Source organism: Drosophila persimilis, unplaced genomic scaffold, assembly GCF_003286085.1.
Source record: "Drosophila persimilis strain 14011-0111.01,24,50 unplaced genomic scaffold, DperRS2 tig00000793-arrow-arrow-pilon, whole genome shotgun sequence".
Lineage (NCBI taxonomy): Eukaryota > Metazoa > Arthropoda > Insecta > Diptera > Drosophilidae > Drosophila > Drosophila persimilis.
Genome location: NW_020825354.1, coordinates 739,011 through 752,500, shown reverse-complemented (window position 1 = coordinate 752,500; position 13,490 = coordinate 739,011). Strand labels below are relative to the sequence as shown.

Here is a 13,490-nt window from a genome sequence, read left to right as displayed (position 1 = left end):
GCGATTGACTTTGTGGAACCTTGGGAGCCTCGGTGGAGCAACGGGTAGCCTCTGCGAAAACGGTGCAGCAGCGATACTGCGTCGATGGGCCAGTCATCCCAGGCCGAATGCAACGATCGGTAATGAAGCGACGAGAAAGGAAGTACGAAAATACAGTGATAATCATTTTCTATGATTTTCGGTAGATCTGTAGATAGAAATGCTGTGTTGCGGTGGCTGAGGTCTTGGGTATCTAGGGTATAGGATATAGGAGAAGACAAAAAGTGACGACTAAATCAATCACATTAAGGGATATTTGTGTGGATAAGGTTTGGTAGTTATGAAGCAGTATTGTAATTACGATATAGCACTCCAAAAGGCTTCAAGAATGGGCGGAAATTGCGGAGAGGTCTAGGGGGCCACAACAAAATCGATCTGCCCCCCGGCTTGCCTATATCCGCCCTTGACCTTCACAGTGCCCGCTCGACATGGGCCATGTCCTATTTACCCTTGTCAATCGATTGAGGGCCTTGCTCCCTAATATCGGGATTGTTTGGAGATGGATCATACGCAGCCCCAAAAGTGACATCGGGAGCCAAGACCCTCCAGCTTGACCATTCTAACACTCTTGTTGCTCCACACACAACTCGCGATGGACTGAACGAGGCCAAGGAAAATGAAGCGCGTGTATAAAATCGAATGTTGTGTTAAGAGTCGGGCCCGATTCTCCGTGTCGTCTGCATGGAAAAGCTGTCTTTATTATACATTTTTCTAGCTTGCTTGCTTTCCTCCATTTTGAATATGCCGCCGAGTGTCCTGCCTCTCCACGTCACACACCATGAAGCTTTATTAGATATATATCGGTATATATTGTTTTGAATCTGTAGTTCCATAACTGGTCGCTGGCAACGTTGTGGCGCACTCACAACAACTACCAGCTCTTTTCCCTAGAAGATCTAGCTTTCCCTCTTTCCCTTTCTCTTCAAGTCCTAGGAGCAAAGTTTTCATTTATAGTTTCATGTTGGTCGAACAAATACCTCCTTCTGTCTCATGGATTACCGAGAATTGTGTATACAGAAGTACATATTTAGATATAATAGAACAACTGAATAGCGGGTATCCTTTATGTCGAGGCAAACTCGCATATACCGATTGCTTTACTTTTGTTCTTTTATTATTTTGTGTTGCACAATAAGGAATATTAGGTTGCATTTCTTATGACAGAGGGTAAACCGTAAATATGGGATATACTTGTGTACTTGTATAAATATGTACAATGGTGTATGTATATTGTAGAAGAATAGGGCTCTCTCTAGAGTTATTGTTGGTATGCCATTAGAATGAATATACAATTGCATTATGATGTATCATATCGTGTATATATAGATATAGTATCATGGATGAGGCGAGGCCTCTTAGCTTGGTTTTGCTTAATATTTAGTTATCTTCCGATACGTCTCTCGAACAGATCTATATGTACGAGTATAGAGAAGAGTGGGATTATGTCTCGTCTGCCGCAATGGAACTTAAAGTTTAAGGTTTTAACAAGTTTTCTTCTTTTTTTTAAACAAAAAATATCATACATTCACATACACATACATAGAGATATATATACGATAGACATAGAAAATAAAGAAGGGGAACGAACAAGTAATCTCTATCTCTACATGCAAATACTTCCTAAAAATATCTCGTGGGAAGTGGAGGATAAGCATATCCTTTGACAAAGAGCTAGTCCAGATAATCCATGGTCTTGATGAACTTCACCACCGAACCGAACAGCGTCCAATAGAACTCGTTCTCGCCATCGAGCTTCCTGCCCAGAAAACAGCTAATGTACTCCACCGTCGACAACAGATAGGGGGGATTTGCCTGTAACGAGATTACATATTTATTTATTTGTGGCCTCGCTGGAGTAGCAGATCTGATACGCACCATTATGACGACATAGATGAGCACGGGTAGCAGGTCATCGGCAGCGGGCACTCGACCGCAGGACATGCGCAGCAGACTCATTATGCTAGAGATGCAGCTGATAGGGATCGAGGGAAGTCAGGATTAAACAGGGCTTAATAATCCATATAATATGATGTGGAGACTCACTTAATGATGCACTGCAGCTTCTCGCGCGGCGTCTTGTAGGCGGCCATATGACAGAGCTGCTGCTGGGCGAATGTCCAGGGCGCCTCGCCGAGATACTCCTGGGCAATGCACAAGGCCGGATGGGCGGGATGTACGAACCGCTGCAGCTTGCCAATGTGCGCAGAGAGCACGGTGTCGCGCGAGACATCGGCATCCTCATTGGGGAACATCACCTGCTGGTACATTAGCTCTAAAAGCATCCGTTCGATGGCCTCCCGGGCGGCATCCACCTGCCAATCGTCCAGTAGATCGGCGCTCGTTATCAACTGCTGCAGCAGCTGCTCGACAAACTCCTCGACCAGCTCCACCCGCTCATCGCTGGCCCTTAGCTGACCAAACTCTGTTTGGAACTGCTCCAGCTTGTCCTGTTGGCGGGCCCAGGCCAGATAGAGCCGGACCAACGATTGCATCAGGCAGCGCTGGCAGCTCCGCGCCTCGCTCCTCAGCCGCACCTCCAGCTGCTCGAGCTGCTCGGAGCGCAGAAGCAACTGCTGGCGATGCCGCATCAGGTACTGCAGATAGCTCTGCCTGCGCTGCAGGTCATGCTGCAGCTCCACCAGCAGCTGGCCGTGCTGCGGCCGCTCCAGCTGCTCAAGGCAACGCAGCGCCTCGGCCACATGCGAGATCTGCGGCAACCGCTGCAGGCTAATGCATTGCGCCAGCTGGATCTGCAAGTAGATCTGCAGTGGCGTTGTGGCATCCAGCGGACGCATGGGCGTCGTCTGCCGAAAGTCCCCGCTATGCAGATCCGTCTTGGACAGGACCGTGCGCAGTTTTTGCTTCACGCTGCCAAAGGCCACGCCAGGAAGTAGTCTGTAAAGGAATGAACAGACTCAGAATAACGAGAAGCCAGTGGCAGGCACGACTACTTACCCCCCGTTCACGTGCTTATGCAAATGCGCTGCAGCTGCAGCCGCTGCGGCGGCAGCTCCTCCTCCAGCCCCATTGCCCGTTGAATCCGAATTAGTTGCCTCGCTGGAGCTGCTCACCTTGCGCCTGTACTTGGCCAGGATATCTTCGCTGCTATCACAGTAGTGGGTGCCAAAGCTAACGCAGACACCGGCACTGGGATCAAAGCTAACACTGCGGCCCCCGGGATCTGTTGCGGAACTGGGACTCGGATTCGGATTTGGATTGATGCTCGATGGGGCGGCGATGGCAATGGCATTGTTCTTGGAGCTGCTTGAGCCTCCTCGGCGATGCTTGAAGAAGCCCTGCTTCAACTTGTTGAAAATGCCAGCACTATGATGCTCTCGATCCCTGTCCCTGTCTCGATCTCTATCCCTGTCCCGTTCTCTGTCTCTGTCCCGTTCCCGATCTCGTTCTCTGTCCCGCTCCCGTTCCCTATCCCGGTACGGCTGCTGCTCTTTATCCGCACTGGCATCGAAACTAATGCTCTTTGGTATGGCCCCTGTGGCCTTGCTGGGCGGCTTGGATGTGCCTCTGGCTCCGGCTCCGGCTCCTGCTCCGGCTCCGGCTCTGTTGCTGCAACTGTTCTCGGCTGCTGCTGCTCGCTCCTCCAGCTGCAACTGCTGCTGGGTCTGGGCACAGAGGAGCAGCTCTTGCTTGTCGTCATCCGTTTTGGGCAGCATCGAATTGAGCATAATCTCATGATTCTCATAATTGAGACTCTGGTGGCGTCGCATGCTGCCCGCCAGGATGCCATTCCGCCGCCCATCGATGCACTGTGAACGCTGCTCCATGGAGATGCGACGATGCTCGACGGACGACTGGGAGGAGCAGCCCTGTTGTTGTTGCTGTTGCTGCTGTTCCTCCTGGTTGAACATGTCCAGCAGCTGTTGGACGAGCCCTGGCGGCTGCTCTTCCTCATCCTTGTCCTCGCTGCAATCACTGAAATCAATAAGATCTCGATGCTGATGCTCCTTATGCTCCTGGTGTTTCTTTTTCTTCAGCGCCGCCGACTTGTGATGATGCTCACGATGATCCCGATCCCGATCCCTATCGCGATCCCTATCCCGATGCTGATGATGATGATGGTGCTTGGCCAATGCTCGTGGCGGCGGGGGCGGCTCCTCCAGATTGAGGCTCTGGTTGCTAATGCTGCTCTCCGCCGAGGTCTGGCGTCGCATGCAGGAGGTGCCCATCAGCGGTGTGGTCTTCCGGCCAATGCCCTCGGCACCGCTGGATTTGTACTGTTGCTGGAAGCTACTCTCCCCGCCCATGACATGGTAGCTGGTCCTCACCGAACTTCGGGCCAGCGAGGAGGCGCCATGGTACAAGTGATGGGCATCCTCATACGAATTGACGGCGTCAAAGAAGGCCGAATCCTCTTGGCTGCGTTCGCTGCCATTGCGCAGCCGTTCTCGGTCTGGATCTGGGTCTGGCTCCCCGTCGCCACTGCTGCCCGGCGTCTGTTCGTCCTCATCGTCGTCATCGCCTACGCCACCGCCACCACCGCCAGCCTCTGGCACCCCGGCACCTCCGCCCGAGCCAGGGCCAATGTCCGATTTGGCTGTGATGCTGGCATTATCATCCGTATCGATTTCGGCCAGCTTCTCCGAATCGCTGGCCAGCACATCGGTGCTCCAGTTGCTCTCCGATCGCTGGTCGGAGGCATCCATGTGGGGTCCAGAGATCACACCAGCCCCGGCCCGGGCCAGGGCTTCTACAACGAAATTATTGTCACCCGGCAGGACCACAGCGGAGGGGATTAGCGGCGTGGAGAAGTTTCTGTCGCGATCCCGGTCTCCACGATCGCCCCGATCGCCACCCCGTTCGCTGCCCGTGGCATCGAGGGTATTCTCCGAATCGCTGGCCAGGACATCCGTGGACCAGGTGTCCGAAATGATGCTCACATTCTCATCGCCCTCGAACTTTTTCAACTCAAATTTGCAGAACTTATCGTCGATGTCGGAGCGGGCCTTTGAGAGGAGCATCTTTTGCATTTGTGGATTCGCAGCACGCACGTGATGGCCATGATGGTGGGCCATGTCCCCGCCACCGCCATCGCCGTCCGTCACTTGGGACGAGGGCGTGTCCCGGCCACTGATATTCGGTGTGCCCCTGCCCGAGACATTCGCCGACACCATATCGGAGAGATTGTCTTCGTTCTCGTGGACATCCCGCTCTTGTTGCTCTTCGAGATCCAGCGAACTGGCCACCGAATGCGCCGCCTCACTGATGGCCTCCAGATTATCCGAATTGCCAATGGAGGCATCATCCTGGGGACGTCGCATCGCCTCCAGGCTGCTCACATCATCGTTGTTCGAGGAGGGTGCCACCACGCCAGTGGTGCAAGCCACAGCGGGCAGCAGATTGCTGCTATCCTGCCCTATGCAGTTCATCTTGAGCACCTCCTCCTCGGTGAGAGGCTTCAGTTTACTCTTCGCGGAGGCATTGTAGATGCTAAACATGAGCACGGGCTCATCCGGGGGGCAGCATTGATGATCGTTTGTGACAGCAGTCGGGGCAGGAGTAGGAGCAGCCGGAGCAGCACCGCAGGAACTAAGGCTCGTATTGCTGCCGCTGTGGCTGGAGCACTGCTCCAGATCTCCATTCGAAGCAGAGGAAATGTTGGAACTATTCGCCTGGCCATTGGCCAACGGCGGTAGCTGCTCGACTGCAGGCTGCAGATTTTTATTGCTATTGCTATTGCTATTGCTGTTGCTGTTGCTGAAGCTCATGCTATTGGCCAGCTTCTTTTTGGCCTTGCCCAGACGCATCAGACTCCTGTTGTTGTTCTTCTTGTTGTTGTTGTTTTGCTGCTTCTCCGGACTGTTTGCGGTAGCATCCGGCAGTTCCGACTGCGATTGCTGCTGCTTGGGTATCCTGCCCAAGATGCGCTGCAAGCGCTGCCTCTCCTCGGCCGAAACATCGTATTCATCGCGGGACGTTAGCAGCCGAAAGAACTCCACAAACTGTGAAAGCTCTCTTTGATTGATGGCCAGCTGTGAGCGCTCAAAATCCGTCTGCTGTGGCAGTATGGCCACCACATCCTCCCCCGTCTCGCCAACCATGAGGAGCTCCATCAGCTGGACCAATTCGCTGCCTTCGTCGTTCAGGGCCAGCCGCTGCAGCAGCTGGACAATCTGATTGAGATTGTGACGCATCCGTTCGCTGACATTCACATCGATAATGCCCACCAGGTCGGCGCTGACGATGGCTGGGGAGATAAAGTGCGTGAATACCAGATCCGTGAGCAGTTGCCGGATCTCCTGCTCTTTGTGGCGATGCGTCTGCCGCAGCTGCTGGCTGAGCGTCTGCAGGAGCCAGCGCAGGGAGCTGGGAAACAGCGCCCAGCTCTGCTGCAAACTCTTCACGAACACCTGGGCGTGGGTGTGCAGTTTACCCAGGGTCTCCGCATGGAAGCGTGCCACATTCCGCTGGTACTCCTCGCCGTGCTCCCCCTCCCCCGCCTGTCCAAAGCGCCGTTCGCGCTCCTTCTGGCTAAAACTCTGCATCAGCTTATGCGGATCGAGATCCAGCCAGATATCGTGCTCGCTTAGGACTCCCATGAGGGGGGCATGCAGGGCGGCTGTAAGGAAGATTCTTGCCGAAAAGAGGCTCTCCACCAGCCGCTGATAGAGGCGGGCAAAGGAGCTGCTATTGGTCCGGAGCAGGCGTCGGGGCTGCTCGCTGCCCAGCAGCTGGATTTCGATCAGTTCACGCAGGAGCTTCAGCAGCAGTTCCACATCCTTTGTGTTGATGGCATTCCCATACAGACCCGTAGCTATCGTATTGATGATCTGCCCCAATTGACCGCTCGAGAGCAGCGACAGCCGGTCCGCGGTGGCCAGCGACAGGGCCAACAAATATGGCGTATTGTACAGATAATTGAAGAGATCCTCGTAGGCCAGGGCATGCTCATACGGCAGCACCTGCTTGGCGTCCATAAACTGGGCACTGTCGTAGGCACTCGCCCGTCTGCAGCTCAACAGAGGATCGTGATCGTTCCTGGCCACCAGCAGCTCGTTCAGTATCTGTCTCTGCTGGGCACACACAAAGGCCAACTGTAACAGGGATCCAGATATCAGATCAGAGCGCAGATTTTACGGGAGATTAAATCCCTTATCTTGTTGGTTAATATTTACCTTTGTTATGGTGCCTGCATTGGTCTCTAGAGCCCCCGTCAGCTGGCCAAAGGCCGTCTGCTCTTGCTGGATGAAGAGTTGCTCCTGGCGGAGAGTGCGCGCCAGGTCCATGATCTCCAGCAGATTCCCCGCGGCAGTGGGCTCCATAATGGAGATAGAGCTTCTGCAAAACTCGTTTCGATTAGGAATCAGCATTGAAACTGAAGAGAAGGGGTTCGGCTAGGACCTTTAAGAAGCCGCCTTTAAAGACTCCTTCTACACCGCAGAAGGACTGAAAGCAAACGCCGAGCGAACACCCAAGATCTAACGCCTGCCGACGTGGCCCTTTCCCCTCTTCCTAAGGGTCTCTGGCCGAAGACTTTCAATATTCTAGAGCTGTAGTCTGCAGGCGAGTCGATCATCAATATGATACTTCACGCGACATGTAAATTGTTTTATTTTTTTTCTTTTGGTCAGAAGGAATATCTTTTGCTTTCTTAGCTTAAGCGTCTGCCTGGCTTCGATGGGCGAAGAATCTTGTACAAATTGTCCCTCGTCATGCACAAGACATGTAAAGCTTTTGCTTGTCAGCTTCGCTGGCGTCGTAGCAATCTCAGGGAAAAGGGAGCAAGGACCTGCCCCTCTCTGCTTTGGAAAAAAGTCTAGAAACAAAGCCCTTTAGGCGCTCTCTCTTTTGCATCTACGGCCTACATTAAGCTTAATCTTTAATACCGTCTCGACTTGGGGGACTTTACGTACACATAGTTTTATCTTGAAATGTTCTGTTAAAGTTTAATTTCAATTCAATTTTCATTCACTTTTATTGGCAATTCGATTTCGCTGAAGAACCTCTTCATCAATTTATTTCGATGGAAATTCAATTATTTTTACTGAACTTTTGCAGTGAATATTCAGTTTTGATTCGATTTGCAACAATTTATCCTCAAATTCAGTTCCAGTCAACCCACATACCCCCTCCCCTAAGTCGTTCGGTGTCCGGTCCGTAATTCGCCCGTATTGCGCATTTCCGTAATTTGAATTGGTTTCCATTATTCATTGTTCATTGCAACGTGTGGAACGCCAGGCATTTCTCATGGCATAAGTTTCGGTTTTCAGTTTCGGGACCACGCATACGGATGAATGATCGAAAGTAAAATCCTTCTTAGACCGTTATATGCGCTGGAACATACGTAAAAAGCCTACGATTGCGCGTCGTGAGCATCTCTGTTCTGCTCTGACGATCGTGCAGTCACGCGCACATCTCTAATTGGATGCCAAAGAGAGACAGAAACAGAGCGAGAGAGAGATCTAAACAGCTAATCAATGGAGAGAAATGAAGCCTCTCTACCAGTATACAAGTGTTTATATGCAATGCCTATACAAGTATATGGTTTAAGTATACATGTATAGATTTTGTGGTTACATAAACAATGCCAAACGTTTGCCAAACGTCAGTGGCAGTTACAGATTACAGATTAGGCCTTGATCAAGGGCGGATGGAGGCCCTGGCCTGCCCTGCCCGTGCACAGAGGATAAAAAACGGAAAAAAAGAGAAGATGATCGTGCTTGGCCTTGTTTCACTGCCTGGTGGAGTCACAATATTTGCGCATCAATTACGGACACTATTTGTTCCTCGTGAATGACGATGGGGGTGTGCCAGCCAGCTCATAGTCTATGGATCGATCATGATATGTTTACTTTCTTTTCTAGGGCTTATGGAGCAAAAGCGCCCATGATAAAACGAACCACTGCACCCACCACTCGGCTGGGACCAAGGTCAAGATGCACGCGTCCTTGGCGACCAGGAGAGCTGTCCCCAGTGTCTTTCATGTTCTTTTCTGAAATTGCTCGTTTGCTTTTGCTTAAAGTTGTTTTCAATTCGGAATTGCCTTTTATCTTATCGATAACTGGGCGAAAGTCTTAAGAGGCGTTTTAGATAAACAATGGGTCATACGCTGCCATACCCGATACGATTAGTGTGCGGTTCGGTTAGTGCCTGCTGACTGAGATTCTATAAGAGTATATGCTACAACAATATTAAAATGCTTCCCCCTATGATGCTCTCTCTCTCCAGCAGGGAGGCAGATGCATCCAGCAGCCCGCCATTGGAACAATGGCAAGCAAACACACATTAAAGTGAAACAAACTTAATTTGTGGGGAGGCCTCTCTCACATTGCACAAGCCCCACAGCAGCAGCAGTAGAGGTGGGCGGAGGATGGGGGAGGCGTCTCAATGTGTCGCCAAAGCAGAAATGGGGGGTGGACTGCTGCTGTGTGCGTGGTGTGTGTGTATGTGCATTAATAGTTTAAGTATTTTGTGTTCCATGCACAGAAAATAAATAATACATGTACAAGCGGAATGGAAAGAGACTGGAAATTGGCCTTGGTGCTTCCCCAGGGGTGAGGATCCACCATGGAATGCGCGGACTTCCTCAGCTGCTGCTCCTTCTGCTGCAGGACTTACGTTTCGTGCAGGGGCTGGTGTCTGTCGTCTGCTTGTCCTGTCTGTGCGCCTGCGGGAGCGGGCGCGTGTTTGTGTGGGGAGGGCGGCAGACTAGCGGGTAGCCGCCGGTTTGCGAATTGGTTGGGTATTGACGCCTGGGATTGCGAATTCCACACGCACGCCTTTTGTTTAAATGATTACGTCCATTTTCTCGCCTCATAATTTGGTTTGTCTGGCAACATGTTGCTCGGTCTAGAAAACAGAAACAGAAACAGAGGGGAATGGAGGAAACGCGGAGAGAGCGCACAACAACTTACTTTCGCTAGAAATTGGATATCTGACTGCTTTTCTACTTTGAACTTTAATTGTTGTTTAACTTTAATCAGCGAGAACTAACACACCCGTTGGCTCAAGCGAATAAAAACACAAACAATTAATGTTTTCTTTTTTGCTATGCACGCAGTTAGAGTTGAGTACAGTGTGACCGCGGAATTTTCGATAAAATATACTGCCGACCCTCAGAAATATACCAAAATATACCATCTCATTTGAAAAATATACCGTAAATGTACTGACGAGTGCAAGTTATATTTTACATATTCCGGGTTTCTAAAATTCCGTGGAATACTTCTAGCTATATAGAACATTAAGCCATGCCCACATAGTTTTAAACGATTGATGAATCAATTTTCTACTTAACTGGTCTATTCTAAATACTTGCTTTTATTGGATTTTTATATACAGTTGAAAATGGTAAACCGGTCACCCTGGTTGATTATGCTAGGCAGTTGCTATAGGATTTATCGACAGTGGTATTTTGGTATATTTCTGATATTCTCAGCTGAAAAGGAACAAAAATAGCTGATTTTCTCTGCTGAAATCGAAAAAAAAAAAAAAATTAATCGACAAACAAATTTTAAATTTCTTATGTTCGTACCCACTCGCGTACATTGAAAATAAACGAAATAAGGCGGCATTCTCTTGCGGTTGAATGAATAACAAAAGAAAAGAAAAGCTTAATAAAAAAGCTAAAAAAAAGAAAGCTAAAATAAAAAAAAAACATTTTTTTTTTTTGTTTTGTAACATGGACTTGTGCGGAAAACGAATGGAGCGACTTCGTGTGGACAGTACCACCGTCACTCGTTAAACTCCCGTTCCCACATACTCGAATTGACGAATCCCACCCCATTGGCTGCAGTTGGGCAGCGATTTCAGCTGATCCGCCACAGTTGCGGCTGTGTTTTTTATCCAAAGGGTATCCTCGCTTGTAGCGCACAATCTGCTCGGACTCGTTGCCCATAAACCAACCCGTGGAACTGGTGGAACAGCACATAAACACTACGGTGGCTGTTCCCTCCGCCTATCAAGGCAATGACAAAGTAAGTAATCTTTTGTAGTTGATCATCACTTGCAGAATCTACGGGCGTGTCCCACACTCTGGTCGCTTCTTGGGAAACGCAGGCCTCAGGGCACTCCACACAGCATGATGTGGGTGGTGTGGATGTGGGGGGCTGTCCGAAGCGGATCTGCAACACACCACCGCTCTCAGAAGCCCAGCCCAGCCCTTCAGAAACTATACACTAAAATTTAGAATCGGAAAACACTTCAACAGAAGATGTCGACGGTTGATGTACAACAGACCAGGGCAGTGATGCTGGAGAAACGTTTTCCAGTGCCTATCTGTCATCACAGAATGAAGGTCATTTTAATCATTGCAAAAACCCAGCAGCCGGGAGGCGCTCTGCAGCAACAAGAAGATATTGAACTCATGCCTCGCCCTCATGTGGAATCGGACTCCCGTACGCGCGGAGCCGGGCACAGGCACAGGGATCCGGATCCATCTGCTGAGGCGGACCGCAATGTGTGTGTCGTAGAACTAAATAACTTTGAAGACTGTTTAAGAGTACGCCTTGCTATGCTGTCGGTCATCAGCCCGGCGGAGACGACAACAATCTCGAAAAAACAAAAAAAAAAAATATTTTAAAACTAGTTCAAATACTCGATCGCTCCATGTCATCTAATCTGTGGGTGTGGAGTGTAATGTCCTGGCCGTACTTTAGTTGTCCCAGATGTGGACCTGGCGACGCAAACGGGCACGATACGCAAGAAACACCGCTTTGAGAACATACGTCGCGTGGCTCAGGGAATATGCCAGTCGCTGTTACGGCCAAAGGACCAGAAATGCTGTGCACCAAACTCTAAGAGCTGTCAAAGTTGAATAAGTTAATGTAAAAAAAAAAAACGTAAATACATTTTTTAAAATCTTTATGAAGGCGCGGTGGACGTGCCTCAACTGTTAAAGTTAAATGAGTCAAATCCTCCAGAAATCAAGAAAAACAAACAAATTTTTAATATGTACGCAGAAGAATCAACCGTTTGTTTGATCCACGAGATTCGCAATGTACAACTTTCTAGCTTAAGGATTAGACATGCATTTTCTCAATATAAAAGCAAAGACCCCCTGATTACAGACGTCCGCCACGACCGTATCTGCGACGGAGGCAACTCCTCCGCAGCACCTCCGCAACTTTTCGTAAAAATATGTTGAACGAAAAATGGGAGGACCATTTTTTTGACTCAGGCAAGAGGCACCTCCCCGCAGCACCTCCGCAACTGTTTGTGAAAATATGTTGATCGAAAAATGGGAAGAACATATTTTTTTCATCGAAAAAAGATGCCATTCGCAATTCATGTTTTTTTCCCGTATACATTTAATTTTTTTTTAATTGAAAGACAAAAGACATCTGAAGAAGATTCAGTTTAGTCAATAGAAATAGTGCCAGTATTAGAAAAAAAATATATATGTACATATATGTATGAAAAAACAGCTCTTGTCGGTCTTTTTATAGGAACAGCAGCCTGCAGTGGGCGCCGCAGCTGCGCAGTAGCGATGGACGCGTCAAAATGGCGGAATAGTGGACTTATCGATAGGTCCCTCATAAATATTTCTCGTTTTTGATATTCCGGGTAATTTTACTACCTAACTAGAACCCTCAGCCTTGCTCACAAACTTTAATCCGATTGACGAATCATTTTCCCACAAGACTGGTTCATTTTAAAGACGCCTTTTATTGTATTGTGTATAAAAGAAATTTTAAACAAAAAAGGTCAACAAAAATGTAAATTGTGTACATGGTCTATATGAAAAACATTTTTATGGAGTATGGGCATTTGTATACCCTATTTCGTTAATTTTTTATTGAAGATACTGTTTTCCAATCTGTTTTAAAACGTAATTAATAAATACATTTTCTCAAATTGATATGTTTTAGACGTATTCATGCATTTGATTAGATTGTTGTATATATCCTGATCCCAATACCAATTCTTACAGAGACCACTACCTTAAAAATATCGTTGAAATACTTTTTAAACAGATACTGACTAGTTTGTGCATATATTGCAGCTTGAGATGACAAAAATTTCCGCAATTATATAATATCCTTTTCCCAGGGTACGGCCCATGTTGCGGGACTTTTGTGCATGTAATGGTCAAGAACATTTTAAACAGTTTTCATTGGCTGAAAGAAAAAATCTCGTCGTTTCTATTTCAAAAGCAATTCGACCATCAATACTATCGATTGGATGCAAGTGGTGTGCGCCAAATAGAAATTGTTTGAGAGTGAATGAGCGAAAAGGATTTAGATCCAATCCATTGGAATAAATGATTTGAGAGCGGTCACCGCAGGTTTAGTATTCTAGGGATGGTTCTTAAGTATGTATTGATATATCAATTTTTTAATATTTATCGACTTATATGTCTGATATTTTTTGTCTGGGCGAACATATTAACATGAATACAGGGAGCTGCGAAGACAATATCGGTACTTTTGTGCGATAGTCGGATCGAATCCGGAGGTTAAATGCCTTTATTTTGAAATTAACAAGCCGCCCAT

The 13,490-nt window shown here is 48.5% G+C and overlaps 1 protein-coding gene and 1 long non-coding RNA gene across 2 annotated transcripts; one reads left to right on the top strand and one right to left on the bottom strand.

Moving 5' to 3' along the window:
* Nucleotides 1–1,135: 1,135 nt before the first annotated feature.
* On the bottom strand, nucleotides 1,136–9,982 carry LOC6598454 (receptor-mediated endocytosis protein 6 homolog). Its single transcript, XM_002023509.2, has 7 exons — nucleotides 9,912–9,982; nucleotides 9,616–9,846; nucleotides 7,173–7,335; nucleotides 2,995–7,091; nucleotides 2,083–2,934; nucleotides 1,915–2,011; nucleotides 1,136–1,851 (listed from the first exon to the last, which is right to left on the bottom strand). The coding sequence occupies exons 3-7, from the start codon at nucleotides 7,317–7,319 to the stop codon at nucleotides 1,711–1,713; spliced, it is 5,334 nt and encodes a 1,777-aa protein (XP_002023545.1). The 5' UTR covers nucleotides 7,320–7,335; nucleotides 9,616–9,846; nucleotides 9,912–9,982; the 3' UTR covers nucleotides 1,136–1,710.
* LOC113566584 lies at nucleotides 8,067–9,036 on the top strand. The gene is made up of 2 exons (XR_003409142.1): nucleotides 8,067–8,802; nucleotides 8,862–9,036. It is a non-coding gene; the product is annotated as an uncharacterized LOC113566584 (long non-coding RNA).
* Nucleotides 9,983–13,490: the final 3,508 nt, after the last annotated feature.